The following is a 27,541-nucleotide window of genomic DNA, read 5'->3' on the forward strand; positions in this document are numbered from 1 at the left end:
CGAGATTGTTGTCCATGAGCACAAAACGCGTCTGAAATAAGGTAAGATTTTTCGTCCTCCAGTATACTCACAAGTGCTGGAGAGCGAAAAATTTCCAAAAAATGTCCCAAACGTTTTCACCTACAACACAATAACACAACGACAATCGACTTGAAGCATACAACTTCAGGGATACTTGAGTGCATCAGGTTCCAAGAGGTTCCAAGAGGTTCCAGAGTGAAACTCAACGACAAGAAATCATGTGCAGTCATTCCCTGCTGTGTATTTCAATTCATCAGCCTTGACCTGCTGAACAGTAAAACTTCAAAATCCCACATTCAACGACACACATTCAAATGCAAATTTTCTTTTAAAAAACTATCAATGTGAAGAAAAATGCTTCTGTATGAGAAGACAATGAACTTGTTTTTGAGCTTCGTATCCTGTTCACACAAAGCTAAATTTCCAGTGTGTGTGCATGTGGGTGGGTGGGCGGCTGGGCGGGCGCACAGACGGGCAGCATCGGGATAATTTGATTGGCCAGGTCAAAGAAGCCGAAGATCGAATTAAACAGCAACAACCAGGCAATGTGACGCGGCTTCCCCCAAGGACAAACTCTGAGTCATCCACCAGTGGGACAACATGCGGTTCTGCCGCATTCTTCCACTGAGACGCAAAAAAAAAAAAAGGGTACAGCAACTTTTTCCCATTGCTGTAAAAAAGCCTGAAAACTCCAGAGAGTTGGGCCAGGAGTTAAAGAAAAAAAAATTAAAGGGACGGTATTTTTAGCCGGCAGATAAAAGTTAAAGATTCAAGGTATGATCAAAGTTGTGCAGCCTGTAGGTTTGCGACGCCTTCCTTCTATTTTTGTGTTTGCATCCCACTTGTTTTTTTTTCCATTGTCATTTCGTCTTTGTATTCATTCTCAGATGCAGCTTCGCTCCGTCGGCCTCCCATCGATCGGCCGCTTTGAAACCCTCCTCACGTGACGATCCGTCATCGCGGCGGCCTTAAAGGATGGCAGGACTCGCTCCACTTACAGATGCTGTCTGGTCCAGCAGGGATGTTTTAAATCTATTTTTAAAAAGAAACTGGGAGTTGAATCCACGTAGAACAAGACGCCCTTATAGCGAAGGGGTAAGGGTAAATTCTTGGTAGAGGAGTCGAAGAAGAAAACTCGAGAACCGCTGAAGGTTCAGCGGAGGCTAAATTTAATTTTATCAACGTCACAGTCAGAACTTATGATCCTACAGATCCAGATCTGATCAAATTGATACATTTGAGAGGCTTGAGAGCCCTACAGATGTGCCTGAGCAAACATACACTTTGTTTCTCAACAACTGCGTAATGTCTAATGCAATCAAAATCTCTGCGGTATAACAGAGGAATTATAATCTCTGGGACCAATCAGCATCCTTTGAGGAGAAATAGAAAGAGAACCACTTGCTGTAATGAACCTCTACGGACTCCTCCTACTTGGTCTTGACTGTTGGCGCCACTTGATCTCATTTAGGATGGAGCCATTATCAGAATCTCAGGCTACGATAAATTCTCTCCGTCTTCAGCCAGTGCTGCATGTGTTTTTGCAGAGGTCTTGTCTCGGGTTGTGCTTTGTGGTAGTTCCCTCCTTCCCTGCACTCTGCCGCTGCTCAAATTAAAGGCACTTTTCACCCGGAAGCCCCGTTGTTTTGCAAACATCACGACAGCATCACTCAGTATCAGGACACTTTAGTCGATGTGACGCGACCCCCCCCCCACACACACACACCCCCACGGCCACTAGTGTGCCTTTCAATTCTAATTTGAACATTTTCCTTCTGCCAGAGCCATCTGCGTTACTCAGGGGCCGTTTACACGAAGACAGACTTTTTGGAAACGGCACCATTTTCGAAACCGCACTCGAAAAGGCATTTACATGAAGCGGTATTCAAAAATAAACCCTGTTTACACGGATACGCTGGAAACGACTGAAAAAGATGTAGTACCTATGCCCAGCCTGGTGTGGCGCCACAAGTTTACTCCCTGAAGGCGAAGGAAGAAGAAGAACACCTGAAGCACGCTGTGTTTAATGAAGCAGGAGCTAGCTAACAACATTAGCACCACAGAGAACAGAAAGAAAGATCGCTCGTGAAAGGACGGTGTGAATGAACGACAGAGTTGAACTAATGCTTCGAGTTACTTTAGAACACAAGATTGTTAAGGTTGACTAGGAGTTGTGTCAGTAAAAGTTGGCTAACATTTTTGTCATTCAGGCTTCCTGCCTCAATATGCCAGTCCGCCGACCCAAAAGAAAATCAATAAAAAGCAAAACAGGATGTTTGCATATCGCTTTCGTTGTGTTTATTTTCACTTTGCACACAATCCACGATCGATCCACGATGTGTGTGTTATTGTTCACTATTTTTTGCAGTTTGTTGTCATGGAGGTTAATGGTAAGAGTGCAGGCTCGTCATTAGTAGCAGTCACAAGTCCGTTGCTCGACGTGGTTGTAGTTATGAGTGGTCGTCTGCACCTCACGGCCGCTCAGGTTGCAGAGCAGGGGCAGGGGAAGGGTTTAGAGCTGTGACATTGTTTCCAAAAAAGATCGCTGACTGCGTTCGGCTTCTCCTCCCAGTCAGAACTGGTTGAAGCCCAGCAAACTCACAGGCCAAACCACCAGTACTGGAGGCAGAGTCGGGCCAGGCCTGGTTGACAGCTGTGGGTTTGTGTGCAGCTCATTCAAAGCCCGACTCCAGCGCTGATTGCGACTGAATGTCGCATTGAGGCTGCTTTCAGTGGCGGACGAGTTCTCCAGAAAGACTGCATGCTGATTTTTATTCAGGTATCCAGACTACTTGCAAAATTTGCAAAAAATATACCAACATTTCAGTAATCGAGTCATTTTTTTTTCTCTCTGCAGCCTTTCAGAGGAGTGAATGCACCACGCCAGGCTGTCGTCACGCCATTTCCATCCAATCTTTTGCCTTTTTTTCTCCATGCAAAGCGTATTTTGCTGCATGGTGTGGTGATCAGAGTTACCACTTTACACTCCTGACTCCTAATTAAACAACGTAGATGTGGAGTCCTGAGGACGGTTTGCTTTAACGACCCACTCGTCTCACCTTCGACTTTCACCTCTCAGCACTTTTTATTTTATCGACGACTGTCTCTGAGTTTTTCTTTTTTTTTTTTCATTTCTGGGCTATTTAAAATACATTGATGGGGGAATTAATACTGTAGTTCAGCTTTGTGGTTTTCAATAAAGACAGAGTGATAAAGGAAGTGTTGCATCTAAAACGCAACTGTAAAAACTTGCCAGTGGTTAGCTAACCACCAACGCCTGTTGTGCATGCTTGTTTTTTTCTTTTTTGATTTCCACATTGAAAGAAAGAGAAAACGTTCATAACATTTTTGCCAAGACTACCAACACAAGCAGCATCGTTTGCATCCAAACCTCCTGGTGGTGCAAAAATCAATTCTGAAAAGTGCGCGAAACTGGTATTTGTTTTTGTTTTTTTTCCACAAGAAACACACAGCATTCAAAATTCAGCGAGAATCTGCGAGCGGAAACTAAGCAGCGGAACTTAATTACCGCCGAAATGTTTTCCAACGTGCCGGTAAAAGTCGGACGATAAGCGTCCTCACTTCATTGTAGCATCGTTCTCCGCGTGCAGTCAAACCTCCTGTATCTGATGCTGCCGCCGTCTCCCCCTGAGGACATCGCTCCGCTCCTAATCCGTTTACAGGGAGGTGGGGGGGGAGGTTAGGTTGAAGGGCCCGCAAATCCAATTAGGCCGGTTGGCGTAACTCAATCAGGATCGTTTGAGGACTGCGGCTACCTGCGACGCTGGAGTCGGACGTGAAAGAAGAAGAAGAAGAAGAAGAAGTGCACTTCCTTCCAGTGAGCAACAACAAGTGAGGAAATTCAACAAGAAGCTGGAAGCCGGCAGTCGTTTCCTCCTCCTCCTTATCCTCCTCCTCCTCCCCCGCCTCCTCTTCCTCCGCTGTACATCAAGACAGCCCTGACAGCCAGACTCAAGACCTGTGACCTTTCCTCGACCTTGACTTTTCTGCCTCCTGCACCCTCCTCCCTCTTTTATCAGCAGCTCCGGCTCATTATCAGGACTTTCTGTGTTATTAAGCTGCACAGCCACGGACGGCGGAAATTTGGGGGGAAATTTCCACCTCTCTGCCGTCAGACAGGGAACAGGTGCCGCAGGAAACCATAGTGTGTGTGTCTGTGTGTGTGTGTGTGTGTGTGTGTATTAACAGGCTCCTACCTACCAGGATCAGACTTGGAGAAGGTGTCCACGTCCAGCAAGTTCCTATGGAGACAACAACAACGACAACAACTTAGCTTTGCTGCTTAGACGGCACACAATATACACATGCGTGAAAGGAAGGCAGATAGAGCCTCTGTCTCGCCCCCTCTTCGCTCTCTGAACCAAACCCGGAATATCGGGCTCTCCGTCTCGGACGTCTGACCATTTCAGTTCCGGCAGATCTCAGGAGATACTGGAAATAGCCATTCAATATTCAGGGGGCAAAAAAAGAAAGAAAAGAAAACAGCCAGAGGAGAGATAAGCTGACAGTCGACAAGTTTCTTTTTTTTTTTACCTCCTCCACCTCACCTCTGTGTCAGTCAGAGAGCAGCCGACCGTCGTCCCTTCAGGGGACGTCGTTTTGCCTGATTGTGCTTATCATCACTTATTTCAAACCGGATTTACTGACTTCTATGGAAAATTCTCAGCCTCTTGCACCCCCAGACTCATTTCAGTCCCATCAGTTGATCCATCAATAATAAATCATGTTTGCCAGGGCAGAATTTTTAAGTGCACAGGTAATTAACTAGCTTAAACACCAGCTTCCAGAGAACGAACACACACACACACACACACACACACACACACACACATGCTCTCCTGTTCCTGGCCATGAAGCATAAAGATGCAGGGAGCCACATTTTCTAAACTGTTCATATTCAGATTTCATTCATCTGATATAAAAAAATAAAAAAATAAAAAACAGATTGCAGGAATTGCATGATGGATTTTGTAAGTTACAATTAAAACACAATGTTTAATTTGAGGGGTAAGTCGATTCACCACGGAGACAAATGAGAAGCTGTATCGTCATATACCGTCAAATCCCGATACGGTTTCTTATCGCACCGTCAAAATCTCACGCAGACGGCCGACTGATGAACTTTTGTTGTTGGCGTTTCTCCTCCTCCTGCTGCTCCCGACGGACCTGAAGCGACGCAGACTTCAAGGAAAGGACACGCACTTTGTGCGGCGCGAGGGTTTGGCTCTTACCTGCAGGAGACGGTAACTTCTATTTTAGTTGCAGGGACTCTGGTGTTGAGCGGGTCGAACTCCCCGATCGAAGCCATCATCTCGCCTCGCGCAGCATCCGCGAATTAGTGGAAGGAAAGTCAGAAAAGGAGGAGGAGAAGGAGAAAGGGGGGCGGGGGGGGGGGCACAAGAGGGGACGTGGGGAAGTGATGCGGGATCAGCGGCAGCAGCGCGCTCGTGATGGTGGTAAATCCATGTGCGGGATGTGCTCTCCGCGGAGGAGGGAGAGAGAGAGAGACGGGGATGCGGTGAAGTTGTCCCGCAGATTCTTTATTTAAAGTTCATTCATCCCTTGTGCGTCCGAGGTGCGAGCCGCGTGCGGCTTAGGGGGCGAGAGGAGGAGGAGGAGGAGGAGAAGAAGAGGGCAGCCTAGCGTATGAGCCGTGAACTGCACCACACCGCCCCTCTCTCTCTCTCTCTCTCTCTCTCTCTCTCTCTCTCCCTCTCTCTCTCTCGCTCTCTCCCTCTCTGTGTGTGCGCGCGTGCCTCACACACCTGTCACTGAAGGTCAATGTCCTCACAAGTGTGTTCACACAATAAAACCAGTGCGCAATTTAGTCACATAAACAAAACTCTGTTCACGAGGGAAACGGTCTGCTGTTGGTTTTGGTCCGAGAATAGAATAGAATAGAATAGAATAGAATAGAATAGAATAGAATAGCCGCATGAGCTGGAGAAGGTGACTAGAGCCAGGGAAGTCTGGACTGTTCTGAGACCGTTGCCCTCTGTGAGCCAACTCTGGATAAGCAGTAGAACATGGATGGATGGAGAATAGAATAGAATTCTGTAAACCGATTTCAAGTCAGAGGGCTCCACTGGGACACAGGACACTACTACTACTACTACTACAGGACACCAGGCTACTCATCTCTCCCCTACTACTACTACTACTACTGCTACTGCTACTACTTCTACTAATAATAATAATAATAATAATAATAATGATAATGATGATGATGATGATGATGATGATGATAAGGAAGACAGTCCTCTCCTGACTGGAGCAGGTGATCCAGAGGAGCCGGACCCTTGCACACTCGCAGCCAATTAACTCCTAGTGGAGAAACAAGCTGTCATCCTGCCAACGGGGCGTCGCCAGGCGCGTCTAAATGTGGAAAGGCTACTCTGTAATTTTTCCATTAATCACCCACTCTCCCAGAAGCGCCTTGACGCGCTCTTTGCGAAAACCTCCCGCGGCGACCTCTTCGCCCTCAACGTCGTCGCATTTTTTCCCTTTCTTTTCTTTTTTTTTTTTTTTATGATTTTTCCCCCCCGTGAGCTGCCGCTACGAGAACAGACGGCGTTTTTGAAATACAGTATTTTTGGAAAACAAGGCAGCACAGAAGCCTGGAGGGAGGGAGGGAGGGAGGGAAGGAAGGGCGGGGGTGAGGAGAGGAGGATGGCGAGAGAGGAGGGAAAAGGCCTGTTTTTTTCTATACAAATTTTCCTCTACAAACCATGACAGAAATGAAAAATGTTTAGGCTTTGGTTATTTTTCTTGTGCTTTATTCAATAGTTGCCTCCAGGGCAGAAAATTGTTGACTCTGAGTTTTTGTTCACACCTGGTTTTACACATCGTGATGCTTTAACTGTGAGCAATGTACAAACAACAGTGAGGAGGCCCCCATGCTGGCCCCATGTTGTGTGTTAGCCTGTTTACCAGAGTCTGTGAAGGTCCATCCTGGCCTTCATAGTCAACTTAGACTCCTTCAGTTCTGGGACTCTTCTGAACAAATCTTTCAACACCTCTTTACCAATGTTTAATAGCATGTTTTTCAGCCAACCAAAGCGTTGGCCCCGCCCTCTGAGACCGTCTCGTCTCTGTCCCCTTGCTAACAGGCATGAAGCCAATAAATCCTCACTTCTAACCGGAGGCTGTAAACACAGGGCTAAATTACACTGCTTTCTGGAGCTCCGGGGAGGAGTTGTTTCTATTTTTCTTTTTTTTTTTTTCTTGTGACGATTAATGATGTGACGCTGCTCCACCAGAGACCAATACGAAAACTAAAGTTGTGAAAGTCGCTAGAATATGTGGCCGGAGGGAGTTTGAGTTCATCACGAGGCGTTTCATTAAAATGCAGAGTTTGGCAGTAAAACACACATTGAGTCTTTAAGTGTCCATATACACAGTGTGTGTGTGTGTCTGTGTGCATGTGTGTGTCTGTGTGCGTGAGTGCGTGCGTGCGTGTGCGTCAGCAGAGGCAGTCAATTTTACAGCTGATCAGGCAGAAATTGAAATTTGTCATGGACTGGAGGAAACAGCGGCGAATGGGAGAGAAAGGGTGGGGGGAGGCGGAGCCAGATGGACGAAGGCGGCGAGAGGGGACAGAGATGAAGACGGAGAGAAGAAGGGAGCCGGTTGTTGAGCCATTTTCCACTCGGCCGCCACGGACCAGCCTGGAAATAAAGGCTAAAATAAGGCTGGTGTGTGTGTGTGTGTGTTTGTGTGTGTGTGTTTGTGTGTGTGTGTGTGTGTGTGTGTGTGTGTGTGTGTTTGTGTGTGTGTGTGTGTGTGTGTGTGTGTGTGTGTGTGTCTTAATTGCTAAAGGTGAAAACCCTGTTCAGATCCTCTTCCACAAAGTTCAAACCCAAAGTCCCAAAAATCCTTTTACTTTAGAGGTCGGATGTCAACGACCTCTAATACCCTCTGACTCAGAACCTCGCTTTGCCACTGAAAGCCTGCTGAATTGATCCAGACTGATCAGAATCCAGTCCTGCAGCCTGGTGACATGTGGCTCCTCTTCCTCAACCAGGATGGGCTGCAGGGCCGTCGACAACCACTGAGCTGGTCGACCTCCTGATGGAGGTCATCCGCGGCAATCGTGTTTCTGTGACGGCCGGCCGGTGGAGACCCTGGCTGCAGAACCTCTTCTCTGTCGGATCCGCAGTCCAATCATACGCTGATGACTGTACAGGCGGATGAACTGTACCTGCGTGTCACCTTCACCCCAGCTGTGAAGTTTATACCCAGTGAACAGACAATCCTCACACACGGTGTGTGTGGCTGTAAAGGAAAATAAACAAGCTTGCAGAGTTTGTGGGAGAGAAAAATATCACTGATTTGGAAAAGCGGTTGTGCTGCACGAAATAAAGACTCCATAAATCATTTCCGCAGCCACATATTCAAATAATTGTAATGTAAATTTTGCAGCAGGACAAATTAGTTTCCCATGGTTTTGCTGAGGGGCTGAAACTTGTGTGAAGCTCATTGTGTATGAACACAGACTATTTTACTTGTCGTTTCGGCCAACACCTCAATTCTGTCTATAATAATAATAATAATAATAATAATAATAATAATAATAATAATAATAATAATGATGATGATGAGAGCAGGCCTTCGCTGAGGCTCAGTCCCGAATAATAGAGAAACGCACAATAATAACTGTGCTTAAAACACAAATGAAGAGCAGAATGTCAGTTGCCGTGGAGAAAAGTCAGACGAGGTGCTGCATCTTTGCCAGCTTTGATGAAATGCTTCCGCCTAGTGTTCAGTGCGTGACACTGCAGCTCAGCACAGCGCTTTATTCGTGATTTGTTTTGTTTAGTTTCGCTGTAAACGCTGTAAACAGAGTCCAGAGAATCTCTAACTGAGGATTACATTTTGTAATAGCATGCAGAGATTTATCAGAACCTCAAAACAGTGGAATTCTTTCCTTGTAGCATTTATAGTCTCCTCACTTCATTGCTGTTAAATTATTCAGTATTCATGAATATTCATTAATTGTAATTTTTAAATGACAAATCAATCAATAACTAACATTTGTAAGCAATTGCTCGATGCCTTTATGATATTACACATCTATTAATAATTGACCGCAATAATTAATAGATTATAATAATGTATAATAAATAATAAATGATGGACATTGCATTCTTGCTGCAGCTCACATTTTTACCAGCAGGTGGCAGCCTGAGACAAGCTTTCGCACTGTGGAAAGCAGGCTATATATATATGTATATGTGTGTGTGTGTGTGTGTGTGTGTGTGTGTATGTTGAATTTTTGAGAAAATGATGGAGAAACCCCTGTCATTTCAATCACCTGCATTCATCTTGCAGACTCTCTCTCTTTCGCTCACACACACACACACACACACACATACACACTCATGCAAGAACAGCGATACACTCTTCCCCTCACACACTTCCGGTTTCCCAGGAGGCCTCTGCTCCCTGCGCTGACACGTCTTCACTTCAGCGGCAGCGGCGCACCTTTGCCTGCCCGCTCTGCCAATTCTAGCACACAGGCACGCGCAGCGAAGAAACCCCACCCACATCATGCTTTGCGCTCACGCACGTGCACCGTCACGCACAGGCAGCGAACGCACTTGTCAGCTCCCCTGCTGCAGCTTGCAGATGACAGCAGGCCGCGGGATGAAGAGCGATAGTCTGAAGCGGCGGAGCAGCAAGGTGAGGCGAGGAGGTGTGTGTGTGTGTGTGGTGGTGGTGGTGGGGGGGGGGGGTTAACGTGCACGTTTGTTTAGACTGCATTCAGATGCGCTACTTGTGTGTTCCCAACATGCATTGCAGCCACAAGATAAGACAAGGAAGAATGACCCCTGTGCATTATTAAACACACGGCTCTCTGTGAGGAGCTCCTCCCCCTTTAGGAGGCGGCGGCGCCACCCCCTGACTACGGTGTTTGTTTCAAACGTCCGTCATAAAAAGAAAAAAAAAAACATGTTCAATAGGCCTATATCAAATAAAACTGAACTTTTCGGAGGAATAGAATATTTGAGCGATTTCTCCACTGTGAGCTGCCTTATTGTTAAGTTTAACTGAACTGTGTCCAGTCAATGCCTTTGCTCTTCTTCCACCAAGGATGTGTTGCCGGATTCTGATCAAACTGACCTCAGCGCAGCATCCACGCTGATACTATTTCCACGACAGGATCCATGCTGACGCTGACAGTCGTTGCGTTTCCATTACCCGTGGAATTGCGTAAAAACTAAATATCGCGATAAAAAACTGGTAATGGAATCATCTAAGCTCCAAAAAACCTCTCAAATATGACCAAAAGGTTTTGACGCTCACATGAGGTGGTTTTTCAGACGTATCGATACAGATGTATATCGCAAAAAGTGTCATGGAAATACTTTTCTTGCATTTACAAGTGGCCCGACGTGACGTATGGGGGTCACGTGACCAGTTGACTTCAAGTGAAAATGACGCGTTATGTTTGGACGGAGGAGGAGAAGGAATATTTTTTTACAAGCAATCGAAGGGAAAAAACATAACAGCCATTCTTGACAGCAAACAAATTTAAACAAATGAAAGAAAACGTAATTCTCGTGAATATGGCGGGACGAGATTTTACAAGAATTACGTCCCGCGAGAATTACACAAAAATACTTGTGGGACGAGATTTTATGACAACTACGACCGATGCACTTCACACCATTCAATGGAAACGCCTGCAAATCGCAATTGTACTCTGTTGAAATTTTTGATCTATCGCTTATATTTTGCAAAAGAAAAAAGAAAACTGTAAAAGAAACGCAGCTACTGACAGGGGCAGTAGGTTCCGGTTTCAGGGCTTATGCTCCGCCTCCTTCACCTCTGAAAAACACTGATTGGTCCAGTCACATTCTGACCAGTTTAAAGCGATCCACGATCGACTTTTGAAAAAATTCAAGAATTTGGCAAAATAAAACCCTCTCGTTTTTATTTGTGTTTCATTGGTTGATTTTTCTATATGTTTATATTTCCAACCAACCAATGTGTTGTCTTTGGTTAAACTATATAAAAGCAAAATTCTTCTCTTTCTGCCCTGAAAGATCCCTGATTGGCCAGGTCACTCTCTCACCAGTTATTACACACTTTAGAGTTATTTAGACTAGAGTTTTCATTTTCAAGACAGACCAGCAGCAAGTCCGATTACAAGCCAGAAATCCCAGCGATGCAGCTGCCTTGTAACCATTTGCACATTACGACTCCCTGCGTTGTCAAAACAGCGTACGAACAGAAACGCTTCAAGCGTGAGCCGCTCGCCGATAATCGCACGCAACAAGCGCTCCTTCCACCTCTGCAGCAAGCGCCGGCCCCGGCAGAGAGACCAACGTCTTGGCCTAGTTTTTTTTGCATGAATACCGCCGGCTCCAGGGCAGATGCGTTCCTCCCCAGAGTGAGTAACCAAGCTTTTAATGGACGGCGAACGGAGGCTTCAATAGTTGAAGCAACATCTGGGCCCCCGCAGAAACAAGTCAAGCCTGAATAGAAAATTCATAAGCCGGCCAGAAGACAGCTGCGCTGCCTGCCGCCACCCTGTTCCAGTTTCCTCGCCTTCAACATCCAGATGTCGCGGTTCCTCTTGTTGCAAGGCTCCTCTTCAATTGGCCGGTGCAGGGGCTTCTCAGCCAGTAACAAAACTGGTGTTGGTGACGCACTTCAGACTGAAATGCTTGCGTTTTGTTTGTTAGATCACCTTAATTTTTCCTGACTTTGTAAATATAATTGTGTTCTTCTACATTCAAGACTTGTTTTTCTCTCAAAGATTCCTAAATGTATTTCTTAGTTCATTTCAGTATTGATCCATCACTCAGATGTCTTTTTTGCAATCTTAGCATTTGGGCCGGAGTTTCTGCTTCGAAGTTTTCATTGATTTTGGATTGTTCTTGTTATTTTATGCTAAACAAAGCAGAAACATTTTGAAATTTGGAAAAGCGTCTGCCTGTTCTCACACACACACTTTCCCGCCAATTTCACTCCTTGGCGCTGTGACTCTTGCTGCATCTAAATTAGCCGACTGGCAACATGAAACACCTCCTGAAGACCAATCAAAGTGGAGGTTCCGAACACGTGACGACACAGTTGTTGCTCTGCAATTTTTGAAACCCTAAGTGAAAGGGGGGGGGGTTGGGATCGGTGGTGGGGGGTTCTGGGTCCCCCCCCCCCCCCCCCCCCCCCCCCCACACACACACACACACACACGCGCGCGCGCGCGCACACACACACACACACACACCCCGACCCCTCTGCTGCTGCTGCTCCCGCGCGTAGACGTGAGCGCGCCCCGTCGCTGTCATCACTACAACATCAGCATCTTCCGGGGTGCGCGCAGCACAGAGACGCGAGAGGAGGAGGAGGAGGGAGGAGGCGGAGGAGGACAGACGGACGGACGGACGCGAGGGAGGGATAGAGAGAGACGCGCAGAGTTGGAGGGGGAGACATCGTGGATAAAGGCTACGACCAAATTAAAAAAAAAAAAAAAAAAAAAAAAGACAATAATGGAGTCGAGGCGGCGGAGGATGTCGGATTTACGCGAGAGGACTGTCGAAATCTGACAAGAGGGGCGTCGGAAGCTGCTGCTGCTGCCGCCGCCGCCGCTCTCGCGGTTTCCTTCCTCCACCCGCCACCCCCTATTTTTTCTTTTTCTAGATTTATTTCCCCTCCCAATTCATCCACGCATTTTCCTCTTTGCCTTTTTTTTGGTTGTTGTTGTTGTTGTTGTTGTTAAACATCGTGCTACTCCCGTGGAGCTCGAGGAGCGAGCCGAAGACGAGGAATCCCCCACCTCTATCCCCATCCCCGCCCCCCTTCCCCCACCACCACCACCACCACCATCCACCACCAAATAAAACACCGGATGCCTGGGAAGGTAACGCCGCCGCCGCCGCCGCCAGAAGCTGCGCCAGGCATTGTCTCATCCCCACGGACGGTACTAAAGGACATCCAATAAAGGAGGCTCCGGGGCTGCGGGATGAGGATGGGGAAACGGCTCCAAGCCGCCACCGACCGACCACTGTGATTGTTTTTTGGGGGGGTGGGTGGGTGGGGGAGGTGAAGAGCTGGAAGTGGGGGGCGGGCGGGCGGGCGAGGAAGTGGAGGAAATAATTGGGGGCGGGGGGGGATTTCTTTTATTGTTATTGTTCCTGTCAGTCATCGGGCGGTGTGCCCCCCCCGGGGGAGAGAGAGCAGCCTTGGACGCCGATGTTGAATCACTGGTCTCGGTAAATTATTCATCAGCTGTGTGTTCGGCTCGGCCATGATTTCAGCGCTCTGCCCTCCTCACGCGTCCACCACCTCCACCGCCGCCGTGTTTTCGGTCGTGTCATAATTTTTTTTTTTTTTTTTTTTTTTTGGTGGTTGTGGTGGTCATGTGTAAGGCCTCGTCGGAATAGCCCTTTATAAAGAGCAGCTGCAGCCAACATCAGGAGGGAATCTGGAAGAGGAGGAAGAGCGTGGATTCTGAAGAGGAGGAGGAAGAGGAAGAAGGGGGAAAAAACGCACAAGATCGGCGCGGTGTGGGATTTTCTCGTTTTTATTCAGAGATTTTATTTTATTTTTTTTTTGTTTAGTTTTTTTGTTCCTGGTGTGAGAGCGAACAGAGGAGGGGGAGGGGGAGGAGGAGGACGGGGGTGGAGAGAAGAGAGTGAGAAAAAGAGGAAGAGAGAGGAAAGGAGCAGAGTGCAGGAGGGGGAGGGCGCGAAACAATACAGAAATTAATTAATGAATTAATTGAATTTAAAAAATATATATATATTTAAAAAAAAAAAAATAACGCACGATCAAACAAACATGTTGCCTTCGCAAGAAGCCTCCAAGATCTACCATGACAACTACATGCGCAACTCGCGCGCCATCGGCGTGCTGTGGGCCATCTTCACCATCTGCTTCGCCATCGTCAACGTGGTGGTGTTCATCCAGCCCTACTGGATCGGCGACAGCGTCAGCACGCCGCAGGTCGGCTACTTCGGCCTCTTCCACTACTGCGTGGGCACCGGGCCGTCGCCCAGCCGCGAGCTCACCTGCGTGGGCAGCTTCTCCGACTTCAGCTCCATCCCGTCCGGAGCCTTCAAGACGGCCTCGGTCTTCGTGCTGCTGTCCATGGTACTGATCCTCAGCTGCATCGCCTGCATGGCGCTCTTCTTCTTCTGCAACACCTCCACCGTTTACAAGACCTGCGCCTGGATGCAGCTGCTGTGCGGTAAGGCTCGGCTGCTCACGACTGCTACTGCTGCTGCTGCTGCTGCTGCTGCAGCTGCTGCCAGTAAGCCGTCAAAAACCACTTTAGCTAAGAGAAAAAAAAACTATATATGTGATAATAATTATTATTCCCAACTCAAAAACTTATATATATATCTGTTGTATATCGTGAGTTATGCAGTTATTTAACTTTACCCTATTTATTCATCATATTTGACTGATATAGCCAGTTGGGTGACTACAATGAAACCACAGTCGTGGAGTCAAGACACCTTGCAGGTGGTGAGGTAAAGATGGTTTGTGTAGGCTGTTATTGCTGGCACTTTACATTGTTTGTGTGTGTGCGTGTGCGTGTGTGTGTGTGTGTGTGTGTGTGTGTGTGTGTGTGTGTGTGTGTGTGTGTTCATGATTGGGGATAGCGGGGAGGACTGAGTTGTACCTTCCTTGACAAACCAGTAGCATGATTGTTCGGCTTTATTCGCTGCAAGTACCTCAAGTTTTTTTTTTAACAAGATATTTTGTGGATGGTTTTGGTGGAAAAAAATAATCCATCTTTAAATGTTTTGACGTTTAAAAAAAAAAAAAAAAGTACTACAAGAAAAGGGTGTCATGTGGTGTACACGTTGTAATGTGCATGAGTATGAGTAGCGCAAGGAAGAAATCCGGTTGAAAAGGTGTTTGTTCAGCACTTCCGCCGTCTGGTCCTCCGCAGGAATCGATAGCTGCCGCCGTGGCGGTGCGAAGGGTCGAGGGCCACATCTCGGGTGCACTTCATTAGGGGGCGTCGCACACCATTTCCTCGCCAACCCGTGTTGTCGTGACGTTAGCTGGTGGACTCGGCTGCGGGGGGGCGGCACCGCCGTTATTTTGAGTTGGTGATTCCAGGTCGATTGGATTAGACGTTTCGAGGGGGAGAGATGTTTGGCCTCCTGCTGCCAGATGTGCGGATTAAGTAGTGTGTTGGCGACCCGGGGTGTCGCGGACAGTGTTGGCGAGTAATCTATTACTGAGTAATCCACTACTGTAATCAAACTACTTTTTTAGTAAGAGTAATATAATTGGATTTCTCTGGCAAAACTGGTAATTATATAATAATAACTTTATCAAGTAACAATTCCATTTACTTTTCTGAAATTGTATTCAAGATAAAGAAAATGTCTTCAGTGTTCAGGAAACAAGACGTTCTCAACTGTTTATCTTTTTTAAACAAAGTAAGTAGTAATTAGTAATTGATTACTTATGAAACACAGTAGCTAAAGAAGTAATTAGATTACTTTTATGGAGCAATCGCAACAACAATGTCGACCACGCAGTCATGCGAGAGTTGAACTATTTTGTCCTTTTATTTCTTGAGGCCTGTCATTCCTTTTTTCTATTTTGAAATAGAAAAGTTACTCCATTCAAAGTTGACAACTGACTGCCTTCGGCCAACAAGACTCCTTTCAATCAGGATAAACTAAGAATATTGAGAGAAGCAAGCGAATATCGATGGAACATTTATTGTGCGTAAAACACGATTCAAAGTATTTTGCGCTGAGACCCTTGCAGGGAGTAGATCAATGTGAGGGAAAATCTGGAAGTATGAATACTTCATGCCTGAAGGAGATCACGCCATGAGCCGGATCAATGTTAGTCCACGATTGTGACGCATGAGTGCTTTGAGCCCAGGACTGGAGTCAAGAGTCCGAGTCTTGAAATCCAAGACACAGCTCCATCTCTGCATTTGATTCAGTCGAGAGGAGGGGTGGGCTGAGGGGGGTGGGTTGAGTAGGCGCGCAGATGAGATGCTCCCAGTTGTGGTTGACGTTAGATGACGGTGAGAGACGGAGCACGCTTTTGAGCTCGACGGCTAGCAGCTGGTTGGATGACGTGAAAGTGTGGCAGGTGACGATAGGATGAAGAAGAACAAGAGGCGCAAAGGTCAGAGTTGATGTCAAAGAGTTGGTTTGTCCTGAGATTTTCCAAAGGCCTGACTTTTCTTTTTTAAATCCCATTCATATACTTGAGGATACTGTACATGATAATGTCCAGTCCAGTCCAGTTTGGGTGCAGTTTGAGTCCAGTTGAGGTTTCTAAACATGCAGGAATCATTGAACTGCCAACCGCATTCTCTGAGCGTGTCTTGCTGATTTTGGACTTTCCAGCATCCAGTTCACTGTCAACTGAGTCCTCCGCTTTTTTTTTTTTTTTTTTTTGCAGTTTTAGACGGACTAATGCAAACACGACGCTCAAACCCTCACATCGCTCGTGCGCAACACCTGGGCTGAACGGCTGCGGGAGGCTCTCAACCTTTTTAACGGCAGATGGCTCAAACAAACAGAGTGGCTTTCACCGTCGCGCCACAACAATCCGCCGCGCGACAGTTAATGCGTCTGATTCATCGTTTTGTTTTCGCTGATGCCACTTCCTGCCATCAATCAGAGTCTCGGCACGTCCTCAGCCGCTGTCCCTCTCTCTCTCTCTCTCTCTCTCTCTGTCATTTGTGTTTGAACACTGGGCGAAGGGAGCTGGCGTGCCCTCGCAAGGGGAGTATTTCATTTTTACTTGCTCGCGGACTGAAAAGTGGAAAGAAAAAAAAAGCGCAGCATTCATCATCGGGAGCAAACAATTTTTGCGAGTTGCAGAGTGCGAGTGAGAACTTTTCAAGGTTTATCCGTCCTTGGGGAAGTAAGGGAGGGAGGTAGGGACGGGGGAGGGGCGTGCTGACCTGCGGCGGAGGTGAGTTGGCTTGGCCGAGAGCCTAATGTTGTTCACCCCCTCGGACATGATCGTTTAATCATCCATTCTGGCCCGCTGGGTGTAGCAGCAGGCCTCCTGGCACTGCGGCGCAATGGCGAGTGCAGCCAGTGCCGCTTTTCAAGTGGCCGCACATACAGTAGGAGCGTTTGTTGTTTGTTTTTTTTGTCTCAATCCCCATGTCCCCGGCAATCATTGGGTGATCTGACCCCCCCAAATCCAACCCCGAATACTGAGCGTCAAGCAGGGAGGCAGACTCAGAAGCAGCATCCACACATTTCACAGTGACTGCGAGTCACATCAGCAGCTACTGGGATTCGCTGTACTCACAAGTACTTAAAATATAGGAAATGTATCTTATTTACTTATCTTTTCATTTTTTTTTTCATTTCCAAAGTCTACAGTTTGTCACGATTCTTTAACTTGTTCAATGTTTTATGCTGATTAGAAAATCTGTCACTATCAACAAATCATTAATGACAATTTTGTTAATTGTCATTCATGAGTCCCGATGCTGACCGGCCGACCAGGGCGACCATTGAAAGGTGACTCACTGCCTCTCGCTCGCCCCCTGCGGCCGTGTCTCACCTGGATGGGAAAGTGAATGATGGGGTCATTTCACGCTTAAATTTTGTACTAAGCACTTTTTACACCGCAGAGAGAACAAGGAGGGGGATGGATTCTGCAAATTCCGCCCAAATGAATCTGCTCGGTAAGGCTCCCGGGGGGGAAACCATCAGAGGCGTTCGGCTGCTGCTGAGCAAAGAATGAAATTCAGCGCTAAGAAGCCGAAGGTCTGAGAGTTTCTGGCCCTCCCACCCCTAGAGAACTCCTCCTCCTCCTCCCCCTTACTCGTTTCCCCTCTGCCCCTCCTTCCCTTCATCATCCAGCTTCCTAGTAGACCCACGGGCGGGAAAAAGGAAGTAATGTGGAGGGAAGCGGGAAGCTAATGGACCACAAGGACGCTGCAGCTTGCTCCCGCACTCAATCAGGTCGTGTCTCCGTCCCCCCCTGAACATCCTTCCTCGCCTGCTGTTGCAATATTAAACAGAACTAACCAGGACACGGGCCACGGCGCCGGGGGGTAGGGGCCGTCCGCGGAAAAATGACCTGCCAGCGGCCACTTTGCTCAGTGTGTGTGTGTGTGTGTGTGAGAGAGAGAGAGAGAGTCAGCGGACGTAGGAAGACGTAGACGCTAGAGATAGTGGAGATGGTGAAGATGGGAAAATGGTGGAGATAGTGGATAGTGCCAAGGATTCAAAAGTTCCTGCAGGGAGCCAGTTTGTTTCGGTTGCGCAAAACTACAGAACTACGGCATCTAACGCTTAAAAACAATGTTTCACACAGTCCCGGGTTAAACCCGCGGATGTTTGTCGGCCAGCTCCGTATCTGGGTCCACACCGCCCTGCCTGGCCTGACTTTCTCAGTAACTCACTGATCTATTCCAGTCACAAGTATTCAGGTTTTGCTTCGTTTCCCGCTGGTGAAAGGATGAAGACAAAAAAGGCTTTTGGTGCTCAGGATTCATCTTCTGCATCCAGAGCGCATGGTGGTTAGTAGCCGCCTGCTTGTGTCGTGAGAACATCCTCCAGTACCGGTACAGAGCAGCTCCAGCGTCTGTCTGACACTCGACTACAGCTAGCTGCTCTCCTTGGTGCCTTTGAAAATTTGACAGCCTCTGAAAACATCTCTAAATCACAGTTAAATTTGTAAACGCACACACACACACACACACACACACACATAAAAAAAAAAATCAACCATCAGCTTTCAGTGCAGGTGATTCTTTCCCTCTTACTTTTATTTTTATTTCTTTTACACCACTACTTTTAAAACCACTTCCAGTGTGTCAGACTGCTGGCCTGGTCTTGCAAACCCAACAAGGAACACGACCGTTGGGGTTGTTTTTGTCGCTCTGTCGCACATTTCCGGACGGACGGCTCGGAAGCTTTCGCCCTCGGCCGCCGCCATTGATGCGTCTTGCAGGGGAGAAAGAACGATGGGAATGAATGAAACGGCTGCACCTTAATGGGCATGCGTGCGTACGTGCATACGCGTGCGTCCGTTCACGTGAGTGGTGCAAGACGGTGGGTAAATGTGTACATGAGAGTGTGAGTGCTGAATTATTAATGGCAGCGTTTCCTGCTCTTCTACAGAGTCGGCCGGGGGGGGGGGGGGGCACTTCCACCCTGCGCAAGTCAGTGTGTAGGGTCCCGCACGTGTGTGTGCGTGCGTGTAATTTCACGTGTGAAAGCGGCGCACGTATGTGGATAAAGACGCCCCCATGCATGTGTTTCCAGCGGCAGCTAAACAAATACTGCTGCTGCTGCTGCTGCTGCAGTGGTTGAGCTAAATATAGAACTACAAAGAGAAAGTGTGTGTGTGTGCGTGCGTGCGTGTGTTTCCCTGGGGGATTCCCCCCCCCCTGCTCTCCCCGCTCTCTTTCTCTCCGAGATTTCTGGCCGGCGTTTCCCAACCAAACGTACATGTTTTAATTATCAGCCTCTTAATAAATAATTCCGAAGTCACTGGGGTGTCGCTAAAAATAACCCCGCAGCTGAATAATGGATTCCTCTGACCCTCCCTCGGCATTGTCACTCCGTTCACACTCTGTGAGTGCGCGTTGCGGGATGGGGTCTCCTCTCCTTCATGCGGATTGCAAGTCGATGGCTGCGGTCACCCGGTTGCGACGTTTCTCGTTGGCCGCCGCCGGCCGCCAAGTCGTCATTGTCATTTGAGCATTTCCACAACTCACCAATAGCGCGTTTGGCAAACTGGGCTCAGCAGCCCGTTTTTGGGGGGGTTATTAATCCGCTTGGTGTTGCAAGCATTTGACAAATTTTCAGATGATTTCGCTTCTTTTGACCGCTGGTGTATTGGAAAATCATTTCCCATCTTTGTGGGAGTTTGTGTCGCTGTCGCCATCATATCCAATTTTTTTTTTTTTTTTCAGATGAAAGAAATGGAGAGAAATACACGAAAGGAAGGAATTGTGTGTCTCCAAACGTCGTTTTTCACAGACTTTTTCACAGAGGCAGCAACTTTATAACTTACTTAAATCTTTAAAAAAAAAAAAAAAAAAAAAATTCATACAACAGCATGCATAAAGTGTCTGTAAAGTGCTTGTTTTGACGTTGATTGTTAACTAATGAAGCATCACTGCAATGGACAAACCTGATAGCCAAGTGCAGGAAACTGATGAATCAAATTTTGTCGACTGATCGATTGATCAAGTTGAATAAGATTCAAAAAATCATTTGATCACAAATTTCCCAAATCACGCTGTTGTGAGGCACATATTATATAGCGTTTTACATTGATATATATTTTTTTTTTCTCAAGTTCTCCATCTTTTTTACCCATTAGAATCAAAGAACAAAATCAATTAATCAATTGCAAAAAATAATCGATTGCGTCGTTAAAATGTCGATAAAACACTCCTGACGATTCAGAGAACACACTGGAAATTGGCCTTTTGCTAACCGCCAACTTTTTCAAAACCCGTGTGTCCAGCACGGCCCCTGCTGCTAGAAATTAGACAGATTGCTCAGCAGCGTTTCGCTGTATCACAGAGCTGCTTCCCTCTGAAAAACGATGCCCGGACTCGCACGGTGACACATTTTTACCGTGTCTGTGTATATGTGCGTGCGTGTGTGTGTGTGTGTGTGTGTGTGTGTGTGTGTGTGTGCGTGTGCGTGCGTGCGTGCACGCCTCTGCACCTGCCAATCCCTTTTCCGGATTCGGGGCCGGTGCCAGAAACCCGGCCGCTTGAAGGACACAAGGATGAGAGAGGGAGGGAATTATGAGCAGGGAAAAGACTGAACCGGATGTTCACGATGTATCTCACATCCATTCCCTTTTACCAACTCACCAACTTTTTCATTCAAATACCTGATTGGCCAGCTTGGAATGTGTGTCACCCTCACAAGTTCAATTCTAAAAGACGTAAAAGAGTTTTCCATGAGCTCTTTCCCAGATGGACATTATACTTCAATCGAGTCAGCCCGGGAACCTTCAGCTGTAAAGTGTCTCCTCAGCAAAAACACACAATGTTCAGTACACACACACACACACACACACACACACACACACACACACACACCAGTGCAGGCCAGTCATTGGATGGAGAGCAGGCAGCAGCAGGACAAGGTTTGGCCACATTAACATGGAAGGACAGACACCTCACACAGCTTTATTAAATGATGGTCCCGGTGCACTCGTGTTCACACCTCTTCCACCTGGTGGAGATGCAGCAGCTCACGACCTTCAGACAGGCCGGGGATGCTCAGCAAGACCTCAAATCGTCGCCTCCAAATCCAATGAAAAACAACAGCTACAAACAAGCAACTGTCAGCTAATTATCATCGTGGCGTCATGAAACCATGTGACTTCAGATTAAACACTGAATGTGGAATTGCAAGATTTTCTGGATAATCCAGGCCCCCAAAATAGACCATTCCCAAAATGATTTGGATTTAACCCACAACAGGCATCGTGGTTTATCTCCCGCTAACCACCATCCAAACCTTTTTGCTCATCATGTTAAAGTCCCTCCCAAAATAAACATTCCGAACGTGAATTGAATGTGACTAAACGCTTGTCCAATTGTCTTAAAATTGTCTTGTCATGTTCCGAGTCTCATGTTTTGTTTTTTGTCTGTGTTTGTTTATTTTCTGTTTATTGTCTCTTGTTGACTTCCTGTTTTATTTTGAAACCCCGTTCCCTCTGATCCCCGTTCAGTCTTACTCGTCCTGATTGTGTTCAACTGTTCCACATTACTTTGACAACATATAGTCCGCGTCTCCTTTTGTCCTGTGCCCGTTCGTCTCGGGCACGACAAGAAGAGAGCGAGGAATGATTTTTTTTTGTTGTTGTTCATGACCTTTTGATTACATTTTTTCCTCTTTGGAGAGATTTCTGTTCGTACTTTCATTAGTTGGTGTGATTTGTAGTTTTTCCTGCTAAGGGTGATTACTTTAGTTTCGACATTTGTAATGAGGAATTTATGAGTTTTCGGAAGAGTCAGTGCACGTGATATGCTGCAAGTGCACGTACTGTGCAGTCATTTTGGAGGGAAACCGTGCAGCCTTCAGAAATACTTCACACATTCACTGACACACACACACACACACACACACACACACACACACACACACACACACACACACTCATATACATATATGTATATATAGCACGCTGGTGGTATTTTTAGAGCAATTACATAATCAGTTTTTGATAGTCTGTGCGGACGCACTGATAAAAAAGTCTGACAAAACAGTTATATAATGGCTCTATAAATATCTACTGCAGGGCTATAAATAAGTTGGTTTTAACAAGCTGGATCACAGCATATTAGAAGAAGAAGAAAAAGAAGATGTCAGTTTTTTTTTTTTCTGTTGCTTCGCTCTCGATTTTTTATTTCTTGTTTATTTTTGAAGCAGATGATGGGGGTGACAGGAAGAGAAAAAAGAAAACTGTTTTTTACTGGTGATAAAAATGCAGCAGGGAACCTCTCTCTCACTCTTCTTCTACTCCTCCTCGTACCACCACCCCCCCCCCCCCCCGCCCCCTCACTTCCTGCTGCTCCAGTCGATCACTCTGCTGCTGCCGCCGCCACCACTTGCTAGTCTTTGAAGTCCCCCCCCACCCCAACCCCCCACCCCTGACATGTTCAGAATGCGAAAGCGCGATAGGAGGGAGGGAGGGTGAGGAAACACCCCGGCGTCTTCAAAGGGCTTCTCCAGAGTTATTTTTAGCCCTTTGCTGTCCGTTTGGATGCTTGACTCGGAGATGGAGGACACGCTGGAAACATGGTGGACTGATGGACAGGACAAACACCAGCTGGCCGTGATGTTAAAATATGAGGACAAAGTGTTTTTTTTGTTTTTGTCTTTTGATTGGGTTGTCATGGAAGCGGAATGATTTGTGTCAGGAATTCTCCGTTTTTATTGTGCCCCTTATGGGATTTTTTTTTGGCACAATCTCACTCCTTTGCTGGTTTTAGGGAGGAGAGTCCAAGCAGAAAAGAGACAACCCACGCAATGATGAACGATGATGGCAAACAACACAGAGAAGTCAACAACAACATGAAAAATATTGGTTAGAGAAAAAAAGTAGAACGTGAAGTGGTGTATTTTGGAATTAGCCGCTTGCTAGCCAACGTAGCTTTTGGTTAGAAAACTGAGCACGGGTTTATCTGGGAGAAGAAGTTAAAAAAACAAAATCAACAAGCTGTTGTGATGTTTGTCAGGCTGCACGGCTTCAAAGTCACAGCGTCATCAGTGCTGATGTGTTCCCGCTCTGACCTGGCCAGTGGCCAAACAACTGTCCGTTGCTGAAGGACATGTCGACAGACATGCGATTGATTGGATTCGGAATTGGAAGGAGGAGGGGCGGGGAGTGGTGTCGTGCGCTTGTGTATTTGAGAAGATTACTCCAAAAAAAATTGGCAATTTGGGAAAAGTTGGTCGACCGCAAATATTTCAAAACCTCTGATGGGTTTGAAACTGAAAGATGTAGGTAACATCTGGAGGAATGTAAAAAAAAAAACTGTAAGTCGTGATGAGAAAAAAAAAAACAGCCAAATTTCTGTCTAATTCTGGCTACATGCTCCCAGAAATCACATCCGGGAATTTTGCTTGGCCCAGTTTGTTTACAACAATGATAATGTCTGCTGTGGGGGAATGTCGATCCTGAGGCACTCGGGCTAAATTTGATTGGATACAGGAAATGTGATTCTGGAAATTTGATTTTAAGCACATTCGACGAGCTGGTGTAATTTGCGAGGAGTTGACAGAGGCAAAAACGGCCGCGTATCATCAGCTCTTCACTGACGTTCTTCCCATCAGTCCTTCCCGACGACCCTGAACGAGATTCACGCCAGATGGAGAACCAAGCCGTAAAAGACAACCTGGCGCTCGCTACCTGGCTAATGATTTTACTATCCCTCCTCCGTGTTAATGTCTTGCACAAAAGGTCATAAAAGAAACTAATAACGTGATGATTTCCCGCGACGATCGCCTCCGTTCTCTCATTACTTACTGCGTTATCACCATGATGTTCTTTCTCATTACGGCCCCGCAGTCGTATTTGTCGGAGGAGCTGCCAGTCGCACTCACCAACGATCTTATGGAGTAAGATAACTGTCAAATGTCCGCGATCAAAGTGCCCATGATTCTAACCATTCGTATTCGTAAAGTTAAACATTTGTACGTCTATAAAAAGAGTTGTACACAAAATTCTGCTGTCATGCGCACAAAGTTTGATAAATTTTGGGGGTTATGGACCTAAAAGCTGTGAGTGCAAAGTCTGAGAAATGCAACTCTCATTTCTACGACTACGAAGTCTTCACCGTGAGGACGAATTCAAGTTTGTGGGTACGAGTAGAAAAGTGCTCAAATGACGTCACATCGGGAAGGTGATCGAACCCCGATTGCTCCGAAAGCGCATGTGTCGAAGATGACTGACGGCTGTGCACCAGGTGAAGCATTACAGGTGAAGTCAATAACACATCCAACTATTTTATTTAATTCATGAAATTGTACTGCTTTAAATAATATACAGTTTATGGACTACAGACGTGCTGCCTATAGTTTGCACGCTAACGAGCTGGGCCGGTGACGCTCAGTTAGTGCTTCCATCATGCTGCAGTCACGTTGAACGCGGCAAGCGCACCCATTCATTGTGTACGTGCAGCCATGGCGCAAGAGCGCACCGCCGCACAACGACCTGAGCGGAGCGCAAGGAGGGCGCCCGCCGCCGCACTTTGCGCCCGATTTATTTTGTTTTATTTTATTTTATATGGACGCAGCGCGCTGTGACGACGTCAACAGTACAATTTTATGATATCAATAACAAAAAAAAAGTTGGATGTGTTATTGACTGATTGACTTTACCCGTAATGCTTCATTTGCGTCCCTGGGTGCACCGCCGTCAGTCCTCAACTTGTTTTGTGCAAGACGTTTTATTAGGGCTCAGAATGATTTTGTTTAATACTGTTGACTTGTATCAAAACAGAGAAAATGCAGACGCTGAAACGATCACTTGAGTCTCAGAGTCGTTTGTTATTAGACAAGAATATCCGCACAACTCAAGTCCACACAAAGCACGAAACAGCAACAGCTCTATTCGAGCGGCGTTAACGTGCTGGCAGTGTTAAAATCGCTATAAGGAGTGAAACTTACAAAACGCAGTTGCTCAACACAGTGCTGCCAGCCAGACTCCAACCCGGTGTGTTCGTGTCCTCCTGCAGGAGTCTGCATGGTGCTGGGCTGCATGATTTTCCCCGACGGCTGGGACGCCGAGATTATCCGGGACATGTGCGGCGAGCATGCGGGCAAGTACTCGCTGGGCGACTGCTCGGTGCGCTGGGCCTACATGCTGGCCATCATGGGCATCCTGGACGCCCTCATCCTGTCCTTCCTGGCCTTTGTCCTGGGAAACCGGCAGACGGACTTCTACCTGGACGACCTGCAGACGGACAACAAAGGTTAGTCCGACCAAAGCCGCTGAACTTGTTTTTATTTGTTAGGAGTTTATGTTTGTAAACAGAATGATTTCCTGCCCTTTATACAACTATTTGGGTTTGAAATTTTTTTTTTTGATTTGCGCCGATAATATTTTTTACTCTAAAAACAGGCAGTCTATACATAAATCTAACTTGCAGCCACTTCATGAACTTTCGCTGGAAGCTCTTTCTCAGGCAGAGAGGCTTTTCTTTGACTGAAAATTGAAAATGGTTCCATATCCCAACTCAGATCTGGAATTGTCGTAGGTGGAAAGGTCGCTGGCTTAACCTCATCATTTTTGTTTGTTCTCCAACTGCGACTAAACAAGTCTGAGAAAGTCAGGACTCTCTAAAGTCTCTAAGAATAGAAAACTTCAAATCTGGGGATCAAACATGATCCAGTGGCTTGACACTACAATGACACTCGGCATCTCAGGGCATGAACTCTTCTTGATACTTGTTTACCGGATTTAAATAGCACTGATGATTTCACCAAAAACAAGGAGCAAGACAACTGTGCATTCTGCGACAAAGGAGAATTTAAAAAAAAAAAACAAAAAAAACAGGGTACAAATAGTTGAAGCTTGTCACAAAACGTCATGGATCACTTTCAATCACACAGCCCCGAAAACAAGCGTTGTTGCCTCTTCCCTGTCTGGCACCGTCAACTCACAAAGATTGGCCCGTTCCGAGTTCCTCGGGTCACTCCGGCCTGATTGCACTCGGCCGCTGAGTTCCTCCGGAGGCTCTGACACAGTTTTGCACGATGTTGCATCAGGATGTTGCATTGTTTCTGCCGCTTTCGAGGAGGAAGAGGAAGACGGCAGAGGAAGGTTGTTGGGGACAACAGCGGAGAGGAAGGGGCAGTGCAAAAGGAATTAGAAATAATCAAAAAGTCATTGTACCCGAGGACTCTTTGCTTGATTGGATGGGGGGGGGGAAAGAAGCATCGGGAAGAAAAATGGAGACGTTTCGTAGATGTGGAGAGCGAGAGATGGGCAGACAGATTTAGAGCGAGATAAAGGAGGAGAGATAGAGATAAAAAGACGGGGAAAAGTGACATGAGACGTTTCGCTCTGTCTCCGCCGCTGGTTTCCATGGCAACTGGAGATATTCCAGCGCGTGGGCGTGTCTTTCTCTCCTTATCTGATTAACCTCGCTGACAGCCGGGCTGTTTTTTTTTTTTTGTTTGTTTGTTTTTAAGCGTTTTTCATCGCATCCAGTCCATCTTTTACCTCCAGAGCATGATTGTGGAAAAACAAACCCGAGAAATATGTTTGACTTCCTGTCAGACGGCCTGACGGGTGACGTGATTCTGTAGCATCTGGCGCTGAGAGGCAGTAAAACGATCTAATGTTGGCCAACGCTAACGGGTGTGTAACTGTGTCGGGGAGTTGGCTGGAAACTTTTCTGAAACGTTATTTCTGCTGTTTGTCGACAATGTTGTATTTTTTTTTAATTTTTTTTTTTAACAAAGCTACGACAACATTGTTTCAATATCTTTAACCAAAGCATTGCTTTTTTTTTTTCTGTCTCTAAGTTGTTACATTGGTTGTGACTCTCTTTCCTTCGTCTCTTCCCGTCCCCTGCAGATTTCGCCGTGTCGAGGGTGAGACGACTTTCTTCAACATGTCGCCGTGCAGATCACGCCGCGCCTAGTTTTATCACGTACACAACCGGAACCTGGCCGACTTCCGCGAGGTCACGTGACTAACCCTGCCCCGTGTCTCCTCGAGATGGAGGTGCGGGACCGACAGAGAGAGCCGCGCTACGGCGTGCAGCGTCTCCACTGAGGGTCGTCTCCGCCGCCGTGGGGCGGGGGGGGGAGAAACAACACAACACAACAACAACAACAACAACGTTCCTCCCCGCCTCCTCTTGCCGATCCCGCCCTCTTTATCTCCGAGCACCAGGATAATGTCACCCCACGAGTGTGCAGGATTCTGTAAGATAATTTCAAGTAAAAACGACGACGACGAAACACACACAGCTGTATTTTCAAGGAGACAAAAACAAACAGAAGATTATACACGGCTGTACAGCGCATTTAACAGGCTACTT

The 27,541-nt window shown here is 46.8% G+C and overlaps 2 protein-coding genes across 2 annotated transcripts in view; one reads left to right on the top strand and one right to left on the bottom strand.

The window, feature by feature from the left end:
• The window catches only part of LOC142888377 (copine-9-like), a 45,834-nt gene extending 40,178 nt beyond the window's left edge, over nucleotides 1-5,656 (bottom strand). Inside the window, exons 1-2 of the mRNA XM_076026619.1 lie at nucleotides 5,274-5,656; nucleotides 4,243-4,283 (exon numbers count right to left, since the gene is read on the bottom strand). Of these exons, the coding sequence (XP_075882734.1) occupies nucleotides 4,243-4,283; nucleotides 5,274-5,353 (121 nt within the window). The 5' untranslated portion in view covers nucleotides 5,354-5,656. The remainder of the gene's footprint in view (nucleotides 1-4,242; nucleotides 4,284-5,273) is intronic.
• Nucleotides 5,657-13,695: 8,039 nt separating this feature from the next.
• LOC142888042 (LHFPL tetraspan subfamily member 4 protein-like) lies at nucleotides 13,696-27,298 on the top strand. Its single transcript, XM_076026040.1, has 3 exons — nucleotides 13,696-14,239; nucleotides 25,226-25,462; nucleotides 27,073-27,298. Exons 1-3 carry the CDS (start codon nucleotides 13,831-13,833, stop codon nucleotides 27,192-27,194), a joined length of 768 nt encoding a protein of 255 aa, XP_075882155.1. The 5' UTR covers nucleotides 13,696-13,830; the 3' UTR covers nucleotides 27,195-27,298.
• The last annotated feature ends 243 nt before the right edge of the window (nucleotides 27,299-27,541 follow it).

The sequence above is a fragment of the Nelusetta ayraudi genome, unplaced genomic scaffold (assembly GCF_046127955.1).
Source record: "Nelusetta ayraudi isolate G7.1 ecotype Tasmania unplaced genomic scaffold, CSIRO-AGI_Nayr_v1 ptg000019l, whole genome shotgun sequence".
In the NCBI taxonomy this organism is placed as follows: Eukaryota; Metazoa; Chordata; class Actinopteri; order Tetraodontiformes; family Monacanthidae; genus Nelusetta; species Nelusetta ayraudi.

Excerpts from the sequence above, each read along its gene's own strand:
- LOC142888042 (XM_076026040.1), top strand. The coding sequence starts at position 13,831 with ATGTTGCCTTCGCAAGAAGCCTCCAAGATCTACCATGACAACTACATG. Across the intron at positions 14,240-25,225 it reads CTGGATGCAGCTGCTGTGCG|GAGTCTGCATGGTGCTGGGC; the intron begins GTAAGGCTCGGC and ends GTCCTCCTGCAG. Across the intron at positions 25,463-27,072 it reads CCTGCAGACGGACAACAAAG|ATTTCGCCGTGTCGAGGGTG; the intron begins GTTAGTCCGACC and ends CGTCCCCTGCAG.